This window comes from Zalophus californianus, chromosome 10 (assembly GCF_009762305.2).
Source record: "Zalophus californianus isolate mZalCal1 chromosome 10, mZalCal1.pri.v2, whole genome shotgun sequence".
Taxonomy (NCBI): domain Eukaryota; kingdom Metazoa; phylum Chordata; class Mammalia; order Carnivora; family Otariidae; genus Zalophus; species Zalophus californianus.
In genome coordinates this window covers 37,095,863-37,112,929 of record NC_045604.1, presented here as the reverse complement: position 1 = coordinate 37,112,929, position 17,067 = coordinate 37,095,863, and the positions used below count along the sequence as shown (strand labels likewise).

At 36.8% G+C, this 17,067-nt stretch overlaps 1 protein-coding gene and 1 pseudogene across 5 annotated transcripts in view; both read right to left on the bottom strand.

Moving 5' to 3' along the window:
- The window catches only part of RCOR3 (REST corepressor 3), a 54,894-nt gene that overhangs the window by 19,931 nt on the left and 17,896 nt on the right, over positions 1–17,067 (bottom strand). For all 5 annotated transcript variants that reach the window (XM_027611023.2, XM_027611020.2, XM_027611021.2 and 2 more), the window contains exons 8-9: positions 7,240–7,458; positions 1,039–1,116 (exon numbers count right to left, since the gene is read on the bottom strand). In XM_027611023.2, coding sequence (XP_027466824.1) covers positions 1,039–1,116; positions 7,240–7,458 — 297 coding nt within the window. The remainder of the gene's footprint in view (positions 1–1,038; positions 1,117–7,239; positions 7,459–17,067) is intronic.
- Positions 4,426–4,861, bottom strand: LOC113932006 (annotated as a pseudogene).

The following is a 17,067-nucleotide window of genomic DNA, read 5'->3' as shown; positions in this document are numbered from 1 at the left end:
CGGTCTATGTGGATTTCATTTTTTCCCATTATCTAACTTTCTTGAAAGAGACCATTCAAACAAAAAAAAAACAAGAACAATTTTATTCCTAATGATTCTTCCTTTCTGAAAGATTCTAATGAGTGAGACAGAATATGGTGCATTTGTTGTGAAGCGCTCCCCCCGACTCTTCTGCTCTCCCCACCAGACCCTCACGCATATTTCATTTGTAGATATTTCAGGCATCTTGTGATTGGGGGGGGGGGTGAGGGAGCATCCCATTAGGACCAAATAAGGATTATCTGATTATTAAATACATAGAAAGGCAAGTCCAGGATATGAAGCACAGCATAGGAATCTTAAAAAACAGAGAGAGACAAGAGAAAAGATTTATAATAGAAGCTTCTGTGAAAAGACTTGATTGGACTTTACAGGCATTTAAGTACTCCTATAATTATCATAAATATTAAATATATATTAGGTTTCAGAGGAAATAGAAGAAAGATGAGAAAATGGTTAATCTACATCTTGCTTTTAGATTTCACATTTTCAGGGATAGGAGTACAAGAATGTTAATTAAGTCCACACACTAAAATCCTAATTAAAAATCTGAGCCAAAAGACAAATACCTTAAAATAAAAATTGCTAAAATTGCTAAATGAGCTCCTTTTCTTACGTTCTTTTTCTTGCTGTGTTATCAATTCACACAGGTAGGAAAAGGCTTTGAGCAAACACTGCTGCAGACCCACATATGTACTGGCTTGCTCATCAATTACCTTCTATTTTCATGTGCACTGGGCCTACCTGTATAGCTGTTTTTCCCTACTTACTTTGCTTGATAGGAATTGCTAACGGCAGGAAAGAAATGACTTCACTTAAATCGTTAGCCAAGTCTCAAAAGACTATCTAAATGACAAAACAGAGACGTGACAAATTACCCACGCTATGACATCTTCAAAGTACTAACAACACATGCAACCAAAATAGTAAATACAGGATAGATAATTCAAAGAATAAGGTTTCTCCATACTTAGTCACATATATTCTTTAATAACATACCTCAGGAGGTTTGAATTCTTCAATTCCACCTTCCATTTTCTGTTTAAGTGCACTGTTCACTTGCTTAGCATTCTGAACCTTCAACAAAATAGCCCAAAGTATGAATCAGATCACAAGCTTAGGTAAATGTTTGAGTACTCAACAAATAAAAAGGATATATACCAAAACCTTCATAAATTTTATTTCAGGAGGACAGACACTTAATTACATTTTATCACACTTGGGGCCATTCAACTAATATCCACATCAATTACTATATATATCCACTAATCAACTAATTATATATATAACTAATATATCTCTAGTAGGCTAATAAACAGTCTACAAATCATAGTATCTGAGTATCTTTTAACAACGTCTAAGACACATGGTATATAGAGGAAAATTCCATCAATATTGCTCATTACCATGTTTGGTAAAAATAAGTTATTCCAATAAGAATAATAATGATGAGATTGGATAATATTAGGTGTTTATTAGGTTAAGCATCATTGTTGGTGCTTCACGTGTAATAAATCATTTAATTCTCATAACTACTTTGTTAAGAGTTCCGCTATAAGCTGACAGAGGCTTTCTCAAAAATCACCCTACTAGGCAAAATCGCACAATAAAAAACCACAGGATTTATGGGGAAACAGAGCTAGGGATCCAACACTGAAAAACTTCATCAATGACACATAAAAAAAGATAAGAACCTCATAAAAATGATAGCAGATTTATGCATTTTAAATGCATTATGCATTTTAAAATAATAATAAAGAAATTTAGAAATGCTACAATAAAGATGGTACTTAACCTTGGAAAAGACCTGAGGTTGCTTACAGAAGTGTCAAATAGTTGCAGCTTGTGAGTTACTGGGAAGTGGTAGAAGGAGGGTTATTTGAAAATCAGATGAAAAATTTTAATACCAGATAGGATATGTGTGGTTCATAACATACAGTGAATTGAGGGAGCTGGTATACATCTGAAGTGTTTGTATATGTACTCAACTAGGTCAGTTTTCCACTGATAAAAATCAAATATAAGCAAATGCAAAATTCACATTATAGTCAAATTGTTCCCTAGTATATCAATTGTGTTGGAACAAATTCATGTTTTCAAAATAAGCATTATAGCAGAACTGACTCTACTTTTACTATAATCATTTTACAGATGAGGAAGGCTGGGCACAGAGAAGTCAAGAAACTTTCCCTATGCTACAGACAGAAGCGGCAGAACCTGAATCTGAACTATGCCAAGTTTTTAACTACTACTGTACTAGCAATATTATTAATCTTTACCTAGAATATTAAGGGTTAGGACTTCTGTTTGTTCATTTGTTTACATTTTCTTCTTGGTTTGTTTTTTTTCCAGTATGGACAATCAAATATTTATAAAGTGATTTGTGAAATTTTTTCCTGAGATCTTAACACAGCTAAAATGTAAAAATCTAGGTTGATTCAAATGTAGTTAGTTGGTCAACCATGTTAGACACACAAAGGTAAAATGTAAAAATGTAAATTCTCAGTCTTTAAAGATTTCATAGATTAGTGGGGAGATAAATAAATATAAAAGTATGATAAACACTAAAACACCTAACCTAGACTTGGAGAAAGAGAGAAAAGAGAGCAAGTATTTTGTATTTATGTTAACAGGCATGGGTAATGGGGAAAATAGGGTAAGTTTTCCAAAGAAGATGATACCTAAATTTAGTTTCAAAGGATTAACGAGAATTAAGCAGGTAGGCAAGGTTGGGCAGGAAATGCCTTCCAGGCAGAACAGCATGTAGGAAGACAGGAAAGCAGTTAGGCTGGGACTGAACAGAAAATTTGAATTCTGCCTAAAGACTGAGAAAAAGATTTTATTTGTTTATTTGAGAGAGAGTGTGCGTGAGTGCACGCATGCAGGGAGGAGCAGAGGGAGGGGGACAAGCAGATTCAGTGCTGAGTGTGGAGCCGACGTGAGCCTCAATCTCATGACCCTGAGATCATGATCTGAGCTGAAATCAAGAGTCAGACGCTTAACCGACTGAGCCACCCAAGCACCTCGACCTAAAGAATTTTTAAGCAAGGGAGCAACGTAGTCATATTTGCCTTTTAGAAATATAATTCCAGTAGTCATCTGGAGAATGGAATGGAATAAAGAAGATGAAAATGAATTTAACAATCCAGATGAGAAACATTGAGGACTTCAATTAAAACAGTAGGAATGAAGTAATCATGGTGGTGGCACACAGACAGAGAAAAGAAACAACCTGGAGACAAAAATTAAGATGTGTTTGTAAACACTTGATGGGGAGAATTAGGGAGAAGGAAGAATCAAGGATAACTCTGGTCACTGGCTTAAGTAACCCGAGTATATGTGGTGCTAAACACTATGACAGGGAATGCAAAGGAGGAACAGCTAACTAGGGTGGGGTGTGGGGGAAGGTAGTTTGGACTTCTTCATATGAGACTGTGTTCATATGAGATGTGTCTGTGATATAAAAATAGCAGAATTTGTAAACCCAAGAGTGCAAACCATTACTATGTCACACATCAAACGACGAACCAAGAAAGGAGTTTAAAGCTTTAAAAAAGATCCTTTATAATAAAAATAGGCTATAAGTAAGTAGTAGTGTTAAGGATAGAGTATGAATACAGGCCACTGAGTACATTTTATTCCATTAGTCAAAAAAATTTTGACCAATTTTTTAAAAAATTTTAACCCTATGTTTACCAAAAAAAAAAAAGTCATTCATACATCAAACTGGGTTTTCCTTGTTTTTTTTTTTTTAAGATTTTATTTATTTATTTGAGAGAGAGAATGAGAGAGAGAGAGCACATGAGAGAGGCAGGGTCAGAGGGAGAAGCAGACTCCCCGCCAAGCAGGGAACCCAATGCGGGACTCGATCCCGGCGGGACTCCAGGATCATGACCTGAGCCGAAGGCAGTCGCTTAACCAACTGAGCCACCCAGGTGCCCTCCTTGGTTTTAACAGATTAAAATGACATCATCCAATCTAACTCATGTATTACTTTCAGAGACGATGCAAATGGAAATATTTTTGCCATTCCAGTGGATATTTCTAAAAAAGCAAATGCCTATGGATGTTACTGCATCTTTAAAATAAAAAGGAAAGAAACAGACACCACAGTTCTCCAAGGCTGGCTGTATTTCCCACATGGCAGAAAAACCATTAAAAATCGCCTTCAAGAGTTTCAATATGTATTGTAACACAGATGTCACTCCTTCAGTCTGCTCACTGACTTCTTAGACCACTTGGTTAGAAGACCGTTCTCACTGCTGGTTAACTGCTATTGGTACTTGGTAGGCTCTACATTTTAAACTTCTGTAAAGAATCTTTATTTCATGTAATTTAATTTTGTGCTGAATATTCTTCAAAGGACTTTATAAATAATATAATATTTTAAATAAATCTCCAATTCACTTGTCTTTCTACCATATTGTTGCTTTCTCCAACTTTATTTCCAAATTCCAGGTAGATTCAAGAGGAACCCAAAGACTGGCAATCTTCCTATAAAGCCAATGACCATAAGAAAGAAGCCCTTGAACATGAGAAAGAATCCATAAATTTCAAAGATCATGCCTATCAAAGGCCAACTAACAAGGACTACAAACACAACACCCAGGAAAAACCCTATAGCTTTCATTTTAGGTTTTTGGAAGAAGAATCTGAATGTTCTTTGTAAACCAATTACAAAAGCCAAGCCAGCTACAAAGAAAACATTACCCAACAGCCAATAGTGCTTTGTCAAATAAAAGAATCATTCCAAAGCACAAGGAAAACACTCCATATCCTGTTAATCCATTTCAGTTTTCTGGGTGTCCATTAGGAAGATCATGGCTGCAGTGGTGAGGGCAGTGGCAACAGAACCTCAGGGCACCCAGGGCAGGAAGCAAAGTCAGGAGAAAAGAAGCTGGGAAGCAGACCAGGCAAGAGCCGTCACATCTTCTGGAAAGATGCAGCCACCCCTACCCCAGCTTCAAGACCACCTGAAACCTTTTAAAGACATCACAGGCAAAGTGTTTCACAAGTTCTCTAAAAAGAAAGAGAGCTGTGGTTTGGAAGATGGAAGTCGTGCACACATTCACTGTTCAACTAAAGGCCAAGCATCCAGTCAAAAATATACTACATACATTAGAGAGCCTGGTGTCATAAAAGCCAAAGGAAAGGAATTCCAAGAAGGAAGAAGTGGTTGTCAGTGTCAGATACTACTAGCAGTAATAGATTCAAGAGGCCATGAAACTGGGCAATTGGTTAATAAATAAACTTAAGATAACTTTTTCCACTGGTAGAACTGGGATGGTGTATGGAGCAGAAATTACATTGGGAAGCATCAGAGAATATGTGATGTTAAAAGCAGAGGAAGCTAATATGGTAGATATTTATGCAAGAAGTTTGTTGGAGAAGAAAAGAGAAATATAAGAGCAGTTTGGGTGAATAACCAGGGTCAAGTGATAGAGAAATCTGAATGTTTCAGATAGAGAAAAACTATCTTGATCCCACATTATATCGTTGCAAGATTCTTACATTTTATATAAAGTGGTACAATATTAACTGTAAGGATAATATTGTAATACCTAAGCAAGGATGAGATGGTAGGCTGAGGATGCATACTATAAATCCCTAGAGCAACTAGTAAAATAAAAAATGCAGAGATATAGTTGAAAAATGTAAATAAGACGATGTTACACCTCTCTTTAAAATCCTTCAGTGGTTTCTTAACTCACGATGAATTTTAAATTTCTTAACATGACCTTCTGATCAATTCCTGTCTACCTCTGCTATAATGTGCTAAGGGCAAGTAGAAATTAACAAAGAGCTTTAAAGTGAATGACTTTGATCATACCAGTATTTTAAGAAGATAACATGGCCATGGACAACAATATGTAGCATGAGCGGCAGCGAAAGTGGACAGCAAGGAGAATCACAGGACAGTTCCTGTCAGGTCAGAGGTTGTAAGGACCTGAACAAAGGTAGTAGTGATGGGATTAAAAATGAGGGGACTGATTTAAAGAAAATTTCTCAGATAAACTTACACAACTAGGTTAGCACTTGGATTCGTATGTATTGGGGGATGTGATAATGGCAAGGGATACATCGAAGAGGATTCTCATGTTTCAACAGACAGGGAACAGAGAAAAACCATCTTTCAGGGGTTAGATGAAGATGCCTAGCATGTAGCTAGAGATAGAGCAATACAGGGCTTGGGGGAAAAGTCAAAGCCTTAGAAGTCGATTCAGAAGTCACTGGCATATAGTGTAAGATTGCTTGATACAGACTTAGAAGAATTACTAGGTCTAAGGCATAGGGAAAACAACAGAAACCAAGAGAGAGGGGAAGAGATGACCAAGAAAGGCCAGAGACCTAAGAACAACCCTTAACTGAGTACTTACTATGTGCTAGGCACTGTTGTAAGCACTTCTCAGATATTATCCTGTTTAATTCCTCCCAAGCATCGTATTATTATCCACATTTCAAGATGAGGAAGCTGAGTTAAGAAGAGTTAACCAGCTACCCCGAGGTTACACAGGAACTAGATGATGTAGCTAAGGTTAAAATTTACATTCACTGACCCTAGATCCTGACTCTTAACCATGATTAACCTGATTATGATGATGATATATTTATAATACCATGGCAGCCACTACTGGTAATAAGGATGAGGATGAAGAGAGCAGCCATTATTCACTGAGCACTCAAAAAGTGCCAGACACAAGGGGATGGGAGGGATGGGGTGGCTGGGTGATGGGCATTGGGGAGGGTATGTGCTATGGTGAGTGCTGTGAATTGTGTAAGACTGATGAATCACAGACCTGTACCCCTGAAACAAATAATACATTATATGTTAATTAAAAAAAAAGAAAAAAAAGTGCCAGACACAGCTCAACAATCTGCAGTTAACATCTCATCCAACTCCTAACAACCTGCAAGAGAAGTATGATTATTTTATCTTCAATTTCATAGATATAAAGTTGAAGCTCAGAGAAATTCTATTATTTCCCACTATCACAGAGCTAACCAGTAACAATGCTGGGATTCAAATTTAGAATAGACTGAGGCATCTTTGAATTTGGAAACAAGGTGAATTTTAAAGAGTAGAGCTTATATAAGTGGGTAGCTGAGAAAATCTGTAAAAAACTTAAGTTTACTGGGGTTTTAAAAGTGGATAAACTGAATAGATAAAATCATTAACAATAAGATTTTTATTTTTACTACCTGACGCTTTAAAGAGATCAGCTCCATGTCCAGCTGCCGCAGGATGGTGTTGGCTGCATTGGGACTACAGGAAACAGCTACCACATCTTCCTGGGTTAAATACATGCCCTTAGGTGGACGGCACTTAGAACGCTGAGAATGATGGCGGTGTTGTAAACTCTGATACTCTCTCCTTCCAAGTCCAATCTTGCTAGTTTGGACAGGTTGTTCAGCATTACCCTGGAAGAATAAAGATAGAATAGTAAGTCATTTGGTTTTCATGCATGTATAAACCAAAGAAAGTCTATTAATGGAAGTATCTGCTACATTAAGTACACCTAAAAAATACTTCTAACCAATTACCTTATGTACAAGTACACACACACAGACACACATGTAGCACTCATCAACTGGGGGAAAATAAGCACACACCATAGTGTATCCCTGATTAATCCACTCAATAAAATGTCTGGTGTCTAGCCCAGATGACTATGAACAAATAAAAAAGTAAGTTGGATTCTAAACTATTCTTGTTTGCTTCAAAATGGAATATATTTTCCCTCAGCAATACAGGGCCTGAAAAAAAAAAGCTGTAACTTATTAAGTGCAAAGTTTTTTAGGAAAATTAAAAAGGGGCAAATGAGGAATTACGACAAGTGGCAGATAATACTTCATTCTCACTTCAGAGTTGTTGAAAGAGAACTATGCCTCTAAAGATTAAAAAGGACACAGAATTATCTTAATCTTAACATTTCTAAACTCTAAATCTATTTATCTGTGAATAAAATAAAATGTGAATTTGTATTTTGAAAGAGGTTAGGATAGTTCAAATAATAAGGACCATGAACTCCTAAGTAAGATTTCATTATTACTTGCAATATTCTTAAAGTGTGATATAAAAATACAGTGTTATTCTGTGCTTCTGAGACAGGAATTCATTTGAAACGGTGCCCACTAGGTTGAAGGGCAACCTAATTTCAGCTGATTAGATTTAATGCTCCAATTCTTTAGAAAAGGAACTCTGAGTAAAAGTCAAAAAACAATCATAATAACGAAGCATAATCCACTTCACTGCTTAACACCTAACGCAAAGCAACCCATGGCAAATTTGATGGTCAAGGAAATCCCTCCCAGTGTAGTGCTCCTAAAATTGCTGGACAAAGTATTTTTTTAAAACATCTTTAAAAATTTAACTCTGAGGTGGCAGGGAAGTGAGAAAATTCCTCAGAGTCCAGAAATAATGAGAAAGCAGAAACCTAAGGGTCTAAGTGAGTCTGCTGGGGCTGGCATACGCCTAAGGTCCAGGCTCAGCGGGCAATAGTTGTAGGTCACAGCAGACATTGCCAGACCCCTGGGAGGGGACACATTATTGTGCGAAGCAGAAAAAAATGCTCCTGTCTTGTGGAGGAAGAGGATAATTAAAGAGAGACGTGCCTATCTCATCCTCAGCTGAATGAAAAGGGAAGATACTCAAAAAGTCTTCCCTGAGAATCCCCAATCACAGGCCTACATTAAAGCTGATTTGGGGGGCGCCTGGGTGGCTCAGTCAGTTTAAGCGACTGCCTTTGGCTCAGGTCATGATCCTGGAGTCCCAGGATCGAGTCCCGCATCGGGCTCCCTGCTCAGTGAGGAGCCTGCTTCTCCCTCTAACCTTCCCCCCTCTCATGTACTCTCTCTCTCTCATTCTCACTCTCTCAAAATAAATAAATCTTTAAAAAAAAAAAAAGCTGATTTGGGGACTAAATTTATATGAACTGTCTGACCTGAAAAATCCCAAATCAGAAATTTAAAGTGTCTCAGGTTGGTAGGGCCTTCAGACACTTAGCAAAAACAAATGCAAAGTGTCTCTAGAAAAATGCATTTTAAACCCAGGTCTCAAAAATTTTCCACAAGTATGTTCCAAGGAAAATGAGGTCCCAACCACAAACTGCTAAACAAGCCCCATGAGTGAGAGACAGCAGAAGCAAACAATAGAATTAGATCTGCAAAGACTGCAGATATTAGAATTACTGGATAGGGGCGCCTGGGTGGCTCAGTCGTTAAGCATCTGCCTTCAGCTCAGGTCATGATCCCGGGGTTCTGTGATCAAGCCTTTCCATCAGTCTCCCTGCTCCGAGGGAAGGCTGCTTCTCCCTCTCCCACTCCCCCTGCTTGTGTTCCCTCTCTTGCTGTCTCTCTCTCTAATAAATAAATAAAGTCTTAAAAAAAAAAAAGAATTATTGGATAAAGAGAATACAACAAATGTGTTACATGTGCATAAAGAGATAAATGACAGAATTGAAAATATGGAATATTCTTTTAGGAGTCTATCAAAACTGACTAAGCAGATATGTAAAAGAACCAAACAGAACATCTAGAAATTAAAAAATAGTATAAATAAGATTAGAAACTCAGTGGATGGGTTCCTTAGCAGATTAGACAGAGCTCAAAAGAACAGGAGTGACTTAGAATGTACATATGATAAAAATTACCACAATGCAGTACAGAAATATGGAAAGACAAAAAGATGGAAAATGAGTGGTTAAGAGACATGTGAAACTCCATTAGATTTCTAAAAGGATTCCCAAAAGAAAGAATAGAGAGAATGAGGAAGACAATATTCAGAGGCAACAAATGAGAATTTCACAGAACTTAAGAAATAGGATTCAAGAAGTACGATGAATCCAAAACAAATTAAAAAAAAAAAATCCAGTCAGATACATTAAAGTGAAACACCACTAAAGACAAAGAAGAGACCATAAAAGCAGAGAAAAAGACAAATTACCTCCAAAGGAACGATAATTAGCAGCAGACTTTTCTGCAGGAATGACAGAAATCAGAAGCAGTAGAATATTATCTTTAAATAGTAATGGTAAACCTAGGAGTCTAAACCCAGCAAAACCAGGGTTTCAAGAACAAGGGAGAAATAGACATTTTGGACACACCAAAACTGACTATTTATAAGTAACAGACTCACTAAATTAACTTGTACAAGATATATTTCAGGAAAAGGGGAATCGATTTTTGAAGAAAGATCTAAGATTCAAGAAAGAATGATGAGTAAATTTTAAACATGTATGTAGATACAAATAAACAATGACTATATGTTTGAGAGATTTAAAAAAACAAGATGTAACTAAAATTGAATAAAAACAGCATATAAATCAGGAGGGTAGTGACGGAAGTCAAAACAGTCTAAGGGCCAATATTAATCAGAAAGTCATTTTTAAAAAACCCAATTATTAGACTTTAAGTTAAATACGTAGGAAAAATTTCCAGGCTACACAATAAGAATAGAAGTATAGAAACATCCCAAATTGGCAGAGAATAAAAAAGTGGAACTGGAGATGATGGAGTCTTAATGGAAAAAAAAAAAAGAAAGAAGGAAAGAAAAGAAAAGAAAAAAGCAAGCCATGAAGGAGGGGAAAACTGGAAAAAGCAAGTCAAATAAAAGGTAAAAAATAAGAAAGAACAAAAATATACAAAGATCAGTGATCATGACAGATATTAAGGGACTAAACTCTCCAGATAAATTATAAAATCCTACCAATATGCTCCTCATAAAGACACACACTTAAATTGGGAGGACATAGAAATGTTGAAAAAAACTAATAAAGATATACCAGGCAAATACTTAATAAAAGATGGCAGAGTTATATCAGAAAAAATAATTTTTAAAGCAGAAGACATATAAAATATGTAAAAATTTTTGAGACCTGGGTTTGAAGTGCATTTTTCTTTTTTTAAGATTTTATTTATTTATTTGACAGAGAGAGGGAGAGAGACAGCGAGAGAGGGAACACAAGCAGGGGGAGTGGGAGAGGGAGAAACAGGCTTCCCTCGGAGCAGGGAGCCTGATGCAAGGCTCGATCACAGAACCCCGGAATCATGACCTGAGCCGAAGGCAGACACTTAACGACTGAGTCACCCAGGTGCCCCTGAAGTGCATTCTTCTAGAGACACATATTGATAAAGGGTTCAATTCAGCAGCAGAATAAAACAATTCCAGACCTCTACTCTATGCACCTAATAACAATAGCTTTGAAATACAGAGTGTCACTTCTCAATTGATCAGATAAGCAGATAACAAAAACTACACTAGCAAGGCAAGCAGTAAGAGAACATAGATTTCAAGCATAGAACTGACAAGCTACAATTAATAGACAGAATCCTATAACTAAATGAGTATTATTTTCTTCTCAAACACACATGGAAAAACATTTATGAAAATTCTGTATTCTAGGCTTGGATGTTTCAAAACATGTCATCAAAATCCTCAACATTCCAGCCACTGAGAAGTGGGATCTATATCCCCTCCCTTGATTCTGGACCAACTTCAGTAACTCACTTAAAACCCACAGAATGCAACAGAAGTGATGTTGAATAACTTCCAAGGCTAGGCCAGAAGAGGCTGGGTAGTTTCCACTTAGTGCTTTCGAAATAAATGCTCTGGAGAAAACCAACCCATGGTAAGAAGCCAGATTACTCACGGGCCACCAGGCTAGAGAGGAATGCCAGTTGGCAGCTAGCGTATCAACGACCAGTCATGTAAGCGAGTTGAAAACCTTTGATTATATTTTGGTTGATACTGAAACATTAAAACCATTCTAAAATTAGGAATAAGGTAAAAATATTTGTTATCATAACTTCTCTTCAACATTATAGAGGTGAATCTAACCAGTTTAGTAAGGGAAGAAATAAAAGGTATGTAAGAATTGAAAAGAAATAAAACTATTATTTTCAGATGACATAAATCTCTTCATAGGAAATGCAAACGTATCTACAAATAAATTACACAAAGGCTGCTTTTCTCCCTATTATGTAGATCTCCACTTCTCTTCTACAATGTAGATTCAATGGAATATCTGTTAGGGCTTTTCTAGGAATGGATAAGCTTTAAGAGCAAAGGTCCAAGAACAGCCAACTACTTACTCCTTAAAAACCACCCCCAAGCAGTGGGACTTACCCTAGCAGCTATCAAGACTTATCATAAAGCTATAGCAATTAAGACATTGTGGGACTGACAAGAGGAGCAGAAGAGACAGTCATGCATACGCAAATAAGAACAGAATATCATTTATGATAAAGCTGACAGTGCAGACCAGTTGAAAGAGATGAACTCACTTCCATATTAGAAAACAAAAATAAAAATAGATTTCTACCTCACATCATGAACAAACCTTAATTACTGACAGAACAAGGACTTAAGTGTAAAAAGCAAAACTTGAAAGCTTAAATTTGAAAATATAAAAGAACATTGAAATTTGAATCTGTACATGCTTCTGATGTAATAGTTGTCCATCAAAAACATGTGAAGAGAGTAAAAAGATAAACCACAAACTGCTAAAAGCTGTTGGCAACACATTTAACTAAGGGATTAGTATCCAGAATGCATAAGGAATTCAGTAAGAAAAAAACTTTTATATATTCTGTCTTTAAGAAAAAGAAAAAAACAGCCCCATAGGAAAGTAAGTAAAAAAATAAAACAAAAAAAATTTTTTTAAAAAGACACAATAATAGACAATAAACAGATGGAAAAATATTCAGCTCATTAGTAATCTGATGAAATCGAGAACACAATGATACCATTTCATATTACCAGATTTGTAACATTTTAAAAGTCTGATTATATCAAGTGTTGGCAAGGAAGTAGATAATAAGTACTCTTACAGCCCAAGAGAAGTACAACTGACCCTTGAACAATGCAGGGGATGGGGACACTGACCTTGCCTGCAATCAAAACTCTGTGTGTAACTTGTGACTCCTCAAAAACTTAATTACTAACAGCCTACTGTTGATCAGAAGCCTTACTGACAACACAGTTGATCAACACATCTTTTGTATGTTGTATGTATTATATACCATATTCTTACAATAAACTTAGCTAGAAAAAAGAAAATGTTTTGAAGAAAATCTTAAGGAAAAGAAAATAAATCTACAGTACTGTACTTATTGAACACATCTGCATGAAAGCAGACCCACGCAGTTCAAACCTGTGTTGTTCAAGAGTCAACTTTACTAGGTAACGGCAAAGATGAACATGGTTATAACCCTAGAGTAATTCCATTCCAAACACTCCTAGGGTCCTAGGGTATTATTTACTCAATAAGTCACTGGTGGCATTTTGGTGGAACAAATCTGTGCTGTGCATTTCAGGAGAGTTAGCATGGCTTTCCCAGCATATGCCACTGTAATAATGAAAAACCCCTCCATAACTTCTAAATGCCCCATAAGGAGGCAATACTAAACCTACTAAACCTGAGAAGCACTATTCCAAAAGAACTCTTATATGTGTGTATTCAGGAAATATTATCAGTATTGTGTACAATAATAATAAACACGAAATGATGTCCATTGGTAAGAAATGGATAAGTTGTGGCACATGCATATAATGGAACACTGTAATATAGCGAGGAAAATGAACTGCAAAAACATGTTGGATAACAACAACAAAATGCAAGTAGCTGAAAGACATATATGATTCCATTTAAATAAAAGTTTGAAGTGGACAAAACTCAGTGACGGTCAGAGATACATACGTATGTGATAAAACTATTTAAAAAAGGAAGTGAATAACTGATAGAGTTCAGGATAGGGTTCCCTTTTCAGGATAGAGGTTCTCTGGAGAGAAGGGAGAGGGGTACAATTAAGGAAACATACACACAGGACTTTTGTTTCTTAACCTCAGTGATGGAGATGCCGGTTGTTTTACTCTTCTTCAAACTCTACATACTGTATGATAATATATAGTTCACAATTTTTAAAAGTTTATAAAAAAAACCTTCTATATAATGTGTCAATAACATGCAGAAGCAGGTATGCAGATCTGTGTTAAAGGCAGTAATACAGTATCATTCCTGCCTGTGTCCCTATCATTTGTGAAAGAGCAGAGGAATGAATGAAGCTGCTGACATACAGTACCTGCCCTGAACCACAACCTGGAAAATTCCTTTTAACATTTTTTTTCAAGATTTTACTTATTTATTTGGGGGGGGCGTGCAGAGGGAGAAGCAGACTCCCCGCTGAGCAGGGAGCCTGCCTCCGCGGCTTGATTCCAGGACCCTGGGATCATGACTTGAGCCGAAGGCAGACGCTTAACCGACTGAGCCACCCAGGCGCCCTCCTTTTAACATTTTTTAACTTATACTTTCCTTATGCTAATAGTATGAGATCACAGGCAAACAAAGGCCAAATGCATATGTATCATCTCACATTGTTGGACAGAACAGAATTACACATACATAAGTTCTCTAGATAACTCAAATCCCTAATCTCTTACATTTATACAGTAAATAAGTTTATAATGTATATTTGCATTCATTATAATAAATTTGACTGAATGCTTACTATGTTTCTGGCCCTGTAGATAGATTCTTGCTCTTAAAGAGCTTACGACAAAGTGATAGGCAGGCAAAATAGGGGACCCCCAACGAGTATTTTAATAGATTTAAAGAAAAATAAGGAGGTGGTCAATTCAAGATAAAGCACAGGAGAGATTTCATAAAGAAGTTACATTTTACAAAGTTATAAGGAATTGCCTAGGCAGATTTGGGAAGAAAGACAATTCCAGAAAAAAAGAACCAACATAACCACAGGACAAAAGCCAGGGACCTTAAGACTTTTCTAAAACACTGTTAGTAATTTGAAATATGTGGGGTGGGTTGGGGTGGGGAATGCCGCACTAGAGAGCTCTGTGTTTTATCCTAATCCTACAGACAAAGCCATGGAAGGGTTGCAAGCAGTAAGTCTGGTTTCATGTGCTCTCTCTCTCTCTCATTCTCTCTCTCAAATAAATAAAATCTTAAGAAAAAAAAATTGCTTTGGCAACAGGGTTAAAGAACAGACCGGAGGGGGTAGTGTGGAGAGTCAAGAGGCCAGGAGGAAAGACAGAAAATTCCAATAATTCAGAGAAAAGATGAAAACCTAGAAGTAAGGCAGTTGCATAGAACATAAAGGACAAAATTTACAGTTACTTGAGAGAAAAAATTAGGGTGACAGACATAGGGGAGAGTATGTGCTATGGGTGAACCCTGTGAATTGTGGAACACTGATGAAGCACAGACCTGTACCCCTAAAACAAATAATACATTATATGTTAATAAAAAAACTAAAAAAAAAAGATAAAATGAACAGAATTGCAAAAGTATAGACTAGTATAAAATAATAATAGAGAAAGAAAAAAGTCACTAAAACTGAGACACAAGAGTTAAAAAAGTAGACAAAGGCCACCTGGGTGGCTCAGTTAAGTGTCTGCCTTTAGCTCAGGTCATGATTCTGGAGTCCCGGGATCAATCCCCAGATCCCCAAATCGGGTTCCCTGCTCAGTGGGGAGTCTGCTTCTCCCACTGCCCCTCACCCTGCTCATATTTTCTCTCTCTCAAATAAATAAAATCTTTAAAAAAATTTTTAAAAATTAAAAAGTAGACAAGAATCACAGAATCGCCTGAAACCAATATTGTACTGTATGCTAACTAGAGTTTATATAAAATTTGAAAAATAAAATAGGCCACTGGGGCGGGGGGGGGGGAAGAATCATAGAATCAGTAAGTCAAAGAAGAGATTTTCAAGAAGAAGGGAGAGGTCAGTAACTTGAAATGATAGAGAAAGCATAAGCAGAATACAATGAACAATCAGTCACTGGATGTGGCAGTTAGGTTGACCTCCGTTAGCTGTTTCAGTGACGTGGAAAGACAGAAGCCTGATTGAAGTACAGTCAAAAGAGAAGTAGTAGGAAGGAGCAGAGTTTTTTCTAGACTGGTAGAGAGATAGTTTACGCTTTTACACAGAAGACATGAGCATAATTTGGGCTACAATGAAAAGGTTGAAGATACAGCATTAGAGGGATAACTGATGGGAAAAGTCGTAGTCATGACATGAAGGGACAGACAGGATCAAACAAGGGAAGGGACCTTTGTTACGTGAGAGAGAGGCATTGAGGCAGACTTCATTCAGTAAATGTTCCAGAGTATCATTTCATAGTAATAGATCTATAAGATTTTTGAAATTTTAATGTTCTCAGTATAAACATGCTCAGATGAAAAGGGTAGTAGAGTAGCACAGAGGTCAGAGAGAAGGCTGGAATTTAAGGGAGTTCCTGCTTGATATTTTCTCTGTTAAGTTACCAGCCAAGCTTTTGGGGGGAGTGGAGAGACGGTAGGTGATGTGTAGAAAGGGATGCATGTTCAAAATACCTGCTCAAACAATGAATAAAACAACCTTTTATTCAAGATCTACTATGTACTGCGTGCGGTAAGAAGTGCTTCTGTACATATTATCTCTTTGATTCCCAAACAATCCTATTGTTTTCATTTTACCAAGGGAAAACACTGAGGCTTAGAGGTTAAATAAACACTGAGAGGCATAAGGACTGCACTGAGATCTGAAATCATTTTTTCTAAGTGGCAACAATTTACATGATTGTGTCATTTTCTCCTGCTGTGCCTCTCAGACCAAGAATAGCAACAGACCCAGCATTGTGGGTTCATAGGGTTAGGGAAGGTATGGCAGAGGATAGGGAAATGGTGAGTTAAAGATACGGGAAAAGAGCAATTTAAGTAGTTGATCACTGGGTCTATGGCTGAGGGAAACTAGGCAGACTTGGGAAAAAATGAAGGAATCAAGTAATTTGAGAACACTTAGCAGTAGTAAGAAAATCAGTAAAATAACAAATTGAGGTAAGAGTAGGATCCTTAAAATGTCACTGATCAAGTTTAAGATGATGACAAGGGCCAGAATGGGCCAATGGCACTGAGGAATGGAGGTCATTAAGTAAGATGAAGTTACATTGTCTCCCAATTTTGATCTTCACTAATCCACAGCTGTCTATACCTCACAAGCCTTTACCCTTCAATATTTGGTCTATTTTTTACA